General features: G+C 43.0%; 1 protein-coding gene across 1 annotated transcript in view; it reads right to left on the bottom strand.

The window, feature by feature from the left end:
• LOC104500431 (pseudouridine-metabolizing bifunctional protein C1861.05-like) overlaps positions 1-5,054 on the bottom strand; it is a 22,840-nt gene extending 17,786 nt beyond the window's left edge. The window contains exons 1-6 of the mRNA XM_010144076.1: positions 4,970-5,054; positions 4,349-4,463; positions 2,863-3,037; positions 2,154-2,265; positions 1,074-1,180; positions 127-253 (exon numbers count right to left, since the gene is read on the bottom strand). Coding sequence (XP_010142378.1) covers positions 127-253; positions 1,074-1,180; positions 2,154-2,265; positions 2,863-3,037; positions 4,349-4,463; positions 4,970-5,054 — 721 coding nt within the window. The remainder of the gene's footprint in view (positions 1-126; positions 254-1,073; positions 1,181-2,153; positions 2,266-2,862; positions 3,038-4,348; positions 4,464-4,969) is intronic.
• Between the last annotated feature and the right edge of the window lie 1,311 nt (positions 5,055-6,365).

Genomic DNA, 6,365 nt, shown 5'->3' on the forward strand with positions numbered 1-6,365 from the left:
GTGGGATGGCTTGTTTTTTGAGACAAACCCTTCTTCGAAGTTAAAAAAGTAAGTGCTTCATCCAAGGTGATTTTTGTGTCCCTCTTTTCCAGGGCCCTACATGGGCCTTTCCCTTCTGAAACACACCAATGAGTTCAGCTGCCTCCTCTTCATTCCGGATGTGATATGGTGCCTGAAAGCCGCTCTGGCGTGTGAAGAAGGCTGGGAACTCCCTTGACTCTCCAAAGGCAGCCACACAGACTCCCTGAGTCTCCTGCAGCAGTGGAGGTGAGACAAGCAGGTAATAAGAGGAAAGGGAACCCACCAAAAGAATAGCGCTTTTTTTTTTTCTTCCCAGCTAGAAACTGCTTTTCTTTAGCACAGGGTTTGGTCATTTTTATACATCCCATTGTATCACCAACATTTTTCAAAGCAGAGAGCCAGACATGGTAACTGGCTAGACAGCAATGGCTTACTGAGACACAGGAGAACTGCACGTCCTTCACTTGTGCTCTGAGCTGATCAAAAGTTTTGCAGCTGTCATTAGCACAATACTGAGTCCAAGGTATCAACCTGTGATCTGAAGACAGGTCATGAGCTGACAGGAATATAAATTAGTTCTGTTTGCAATTGAGAAGTATTGGCGTTGGCTGTCACCTGAAGTGCTGGGTCTGGTGGTTTCCAACATACAAAACCTTAAAAAGTAACTCTACTGAAAACCATCTTGATTCCCATTTTAATTCTGATTTTATTTTAGTGTTTGATGGATCTAGCTTGCCCGGTATATCAATTCTGGAGCATTCTCCCAGAAAGGCAAGTCTAAGGCCAAAGAAACGGGGCATGGCTAGTGCTGCCTTTGCCCTCAGTTGGAATAGCTGCTGTCACAGTCCCCTTGGACACGGAGAGATTTATGTTAGGGAACAGCCCAGTGATTGTATAGCCCCAGGACCAGAGAACTGTAAATACAGCTTCATGTCCTCTCAACAGTCATTTCTAAAAATCTTAGTCTTAACACCTTCCCCGATGCCACTGGGCATTCTGTACACAAAGTACTACATTACCCACTTTAAGACTCAGCAGCCCATGCTACCTACCAGATATTCCAGTGTCCTGCCAATATCAAGGATAGACTTGACTCCTGCAGATACAACAGCAACCGGAGTTCGTCCTAACTCTGTCAAGTCAGCACTCACATCGAGAGCTGTCAAGGGACAAGCAGCAGTTGTGTGGGTGATTCTGTTGTACTCCAAGCTGATGTGATCAGCCCTCTCAAAAAGCCATATCTGCCTGAGATGCCACTGTCTGCTTTTGTAACCACTTAGATCCACAAACAATAATACAAGTTTAGACCATGCCTTTAGGTGCTCAGATGATTGAAAGATATATTGACAAAACCAAGTCACATGGTTTCAGGCAGAGGTGCAGCCTTTGATGCTCTTTGATGACGTGAGTATACAACAGCATGCAAAAATTTGGTGGAAAAGAAAGAATAAGGTGTTATCTAGCAAGGACAAAGTTCAAGGAGATGGAATATAATTTAAGTAGATTTTGATTTTGGTATTGACTTCAGTGGCAAAAAAAAAGCACCACAGGAGCTTTGCTGACCTCAGGAAACTCCCTGGCCTGGAATTTACATCACATCTGAAAGGGACAGCATCCAACAGGGTAGTGTGCTTAAACTATGCTAGGAATATATATGGCTAAGAGAGAATGTACTTAAAGGTCACAAACTACACTATCAAGGCTGGGCTTTTTTCCAGGGAGGAGCATGTACCTCTAACATGGACCAGGGCCTAAGTCTCTTCTGTGGCAAGACTCTCCTCAGCAGAGAGAATCAGTAACACCACAGCAGCCGGTATCAGGTTATCCAGCCATTACAAAGTGGGAGAGGAACAGTCAGCTTTTGTAGCACCAGCAAACAATATCTGTATAACGCCGTGCAGGCAAAGGATAAGGAGAAACTTCCACCCTCTTTTGGCCAGTGCTCAAGAGGAATATTCTGAAGCTGCTGGAAAGGAGATATTGGAGAGAAAACAACTATAGTATGGTCCAGAAGAACGGTAATTTTCCTATTCTGAGCAAACAGTCACTGCAGGACACACTGGGAAAAGGCAAAAAGATGGATTTAAATGAAACAGTAGCAACCTAAAGAAAAGCATAATGCATCTTCTTACTGTTCTCTCCTCCCCGATGGACACCTCCTATGCCGCCCGTCACAAACACAGGTATTCCCACTTTGTGTGCAGCAATCATTGTTCCAGACACAGTAGTGCCACCAGACAAGCCCTGTTACGGGACAACCAGTTGCAGTCAACACCCAGGGAGAATAACACATGCAGGCAGCTATGTTGTGGTCTATCATAGAGCAATGTCACAATAGCCTGCTGTCGCCAGCCGACAAGTGAAATTCTGATACAAATATTCTATTAGGGAAAACAGCAAAGGAATCACTGTCCCTGCTACATAAGTCGTTCTTGCCCTGATGATAGCAAAGGCCTTCATTCTTCAGGGCTTTACAGCCAGAAAACTTCATGGGCAGCTAGGGTCACCTTAAGCACTGTGCACATTATTTGGGAGGGCCTGCATGTTGCATAGTTTTTGTGTAATTTGATGATGCTTCATCATGCCAATAAGAATATTCTTAGCCAAGCGCTCATGGCTTGCCAGCCAACCCAGAACGACCTTTCAGGAGCCCTATTTCATGGCTGCTATTCCCTTACTCTGTTGTATTTTGACTCTAGATAGGGCTACTTTTGAGCTTACCAACAAGATACCACTTTACGTGATATTTTCAGGAGGTTTGAAAACAACCTGGCTTGAAGCTGGAGAGCACTATATTATTGCTGTATAGAAAACATCCCACCGAAAGTCTGCATACCATACCTGGCTGAGGACATAAGGAAGATCTCTCCGAGACACTTTAACTACGCTTTTACCCCTTGCCAAGAACTCAAGTTCTTCATCTGTGAGTCCCACGTGGATTCGACCCTTTAAAATACCTATAGTGGCTGGCACTGCTCCGTTTGTTGTTACAATTGCTTCCACCTCTCTGGCCATGCTAGAATAAGATAAACAAGACAGCAATCACAGAATTAGTGAGGTGAACAATCAGACATGAAAACTGCCATGTTTGATGGCCATCATTCCCAGTTTCCCGTTTTATACAGTGCTTGTGGTTTCAGCTAAGTTCAGTCCCTCTTCTGTATCTTCCTTACTGCAGAAGTTTTTGCACATGAATTTGCAGAAGTGCAGAGCTCCCATTTTCAGGGCAGCAATGTCCAAGCTCCATGCTTCATTTCTGAGAAAAAACCCACTTGGTTTACAGGCAAATCAGATTGTAGAACAGACTACTGAAAATAGGGGTCCTTCAAAGTAGGACCTTTCTGTATCTATTGTCTGTTGGTCCTCTGAGATCCTAGAACCTCACAGAAGCCCCAGGTAATTCAAGCCTGCTCAGATATCCAGGATATATTTTTCACAATACATGCACTTAAGATACAGAGTGACAACATTGCCAAAAAGCTTCAGCCTGAGGATACTTTAGGGCTGCAGACTAGGCCTTTCTAAGCTTTGCAGGTGTGGTACTTGATCATTCGTACACTATCCTTTTCAAGATCAGCTGCTTCTCCCTTTCTGAGCTATCTGTACATACACTAGGCAATCTTTAACTACTGAAACTACCTCCTCCCCAAAACCAAATTTCTAGAGCTTCATTCTAAGGCAGAATGTCAAGCAAAATAATGGCCAGGTTAAAAGCAAGACGGAAAATCAATACCAAAGCCTTCCTGTGCTTTCTGGAAGCAAGGATGGAGAGGAAAATGCAATGACTTCTGGCACTGTAACTCAGTGAAACACAAATCGACAGAACATCAATAAATAAAGGGTAAAGGTGGGGGTTTTTTCTATGCAGGGCTCAGAAGGCAGTGAAGGACCAGCAGCTCTCACAGTAGCTGCTTTGAGTGGCACTAAGGAACACATTTCACTATTGTGTTCCAGTACTTCTTGCATTACAAAAGACAAACCAAAAGCAGGGTTTTCAATGTCTGCACAAACTATGCAGCCAAAACGTGCTGGTAGCTCTGTCTTAGTGCAAGTGGTGACATTATCTGCTGCCACACTTTAAAGGAAGTCAGAAATTTAAGATGTTGGATAAAGAGATAAATAGATACGTGTCATACGGTTCTGCTCTCCTTGGAATTCCAGATATCATTTGTTTACAACAGAGCTCATACTCTGCATGCCTAGCAACCTGACATTTCCATCTGCTCTTACAAGGGTTTTGAGCTGAGCGAGAATGCTGATATCAATCCACCAGTTATATGCCTCGTTCTTACAACTTTGTTGAAGGAGGAACGTCAAAATCCACCACCTCAGATTCTGAGGATAGGCCATGCCATGTGTAATGATGGTGCTTTCCAAGGCTACAACTGGTCTCCCTTCCATCATGGCTTCCTGTACAGAGGGCTGAATCTTGAAATAAGCACCTGAGGAGAAACGCAGAAAATCGAATTATTTGTGTGGGTATTTGCTGTAACTACTGAGCTGTTTTATAAAAGGTAAATTGTCATCATCATAATAAATATATTCCCCTCTTCAGCTGTTCTTTGGGGTGAGTTCACAAATAACTTCATGAAGACTAAAGCTCTGTTTTATGTAAAGGAATGATCTGCAAAATCTCTCTGAATAATAATCTGAGTGTTCCTCTGCTACCATTTTTGCAGCTGGGTTGTCATTAGCTCCAGGAACACTACTTTAAATTAACATTACTGTTAACTGAGTGCTGCAGCCATGCCCAAAGAATGCTTTAAAAAAGTGGAAACACCAAGGATACCACAGTAGCTTTATATATGATAAGACTATCATGCATTAAGACTATTGTTGCTCTTTGCTTTGCTCCCAGAAGGGGAGCTTGCTGCCAGCAAGGTCCCTGCTGCATTCAGATGAGGAAAATGCTTTCCACCCAGAAACTGTTTCAGAATATGCTACTCACCATGCAGAAATCTTCTCACCTGGGTGGTCCCACATGTAGCAGTGGACACATGTCTTCCCAAGCTATAGGTAATCTTCCTGATCATCTTGTACATACGGATGGTCCTGAGATAACAAAAATCAGGTAAAAATGAAAGAAGTAATTTAGCAATTATGTGACCATGTAAAGCTAAACATACCATCTCTTGCCTTGATCTTGGAAGGTAAACAACCCTCGTCCAGGAGATTGCTAGGAGACTCCTGGTGTTTCAAGCATAAGCCAGGGTGTTGAAGCAAAATGTTCAACTGCAAAACTTGAGTTGGAAGTTCACCTGGCCCATTGTCAATGCTGGGCTGAAATCATGGTGAAGCAGAAGAAAGGATGAGGAGTAACAAACTAGAGAGAGTTAGACAGTAGAAGTAGAAAAAAAATTAATTTCCAAAGCTAATTGCTCATGATAAATTGTAGGCTCGGCCACTGCACCTTCAACCTGAAAAATCACAGGGAGAAATCTACAAGGTGGATGCAGGCAGAGCAATGCTATAAAGGGAGGAACCTGGTTCTTGCCAGTGTCTAGGAGGAAACAAGCAGCTCAGTAAAATAAAGAAAGGAGCTGAGAACTGGTAAATCAGACTGTAACTACAAGAAGGAAAGAGCAGCTTTCCATAGAGCTGTGAGTGCTTTATGTAGGCTCAGGTTACATCATCTTTCTTGGCGCAAAGCCTTGGAAGCAGAGTGGCAATTCAGCCCCAGCAACAAACTCCAGAACTCCTCTGGTCTCTTAGCAACTCCTATTCACTTTAATTAAATTCATTTCCAAACAGAGAAAGAGGGGGAGAGAATTGTAAAGGTTAGGAGACTGGTCTGGTCTGGGTCTCAGGGCAGTTCGACTCAATGCCTTCCTGCTTCATGTATTTTCCCTAGGCATTTGGTCATATCCCTCATATTCCTCACCCCTTCAACAGGAGGAAAGGATTTTGTTCTTCGGTCTTTTGTACCTATTGTTAATTTAGAAGGAAAATTAATTAGAATATAGTACTGTGTTCACATTGCACTTAGCAGAACATAACTCTGATCTCAGTACAGCGTGAGGCACTGCAGCTATACAGAAACATACTCAGGAGAAGTATTTTTGCCCAGATCTAAAGACTTCAGCTATACAAGACAGCTTGGGCTGTGTAATGCAGGGGAAGAGATACCATTTCAGCTAGACATCTCTCAAGACATCAAGACAGACCTTGTCATAAAAAGCAATATACACCTAATCGAAACTGTTGAGATTTCTTTCCACTTTCCAAATCCTTTTTAAAGACAAAAATCTTAATTAAGTTTATGGAGTCATATCATGACATAAAAGTGGCAAGAGCTATTGATCTTGTGAGAGGAACGGCTCCAGGACCCTGAGCGGGTCATGCAA

This window comes from Buceros rhinoceros, unplaced genomic scaffold, assembly GCF_000710305.1.
Source record: "Buceros rhinoceros silvestris isolate BGI_N320 unplaced genomic scaffold, ASM71030v1 scaffold13019, whole genome shotgun sequence".
NCBI lineage: Eukaryota > Metazoa > Chordata > Aves > Bucerotiformes > Bucerotidae > Buceros > Buceros rhinoceros.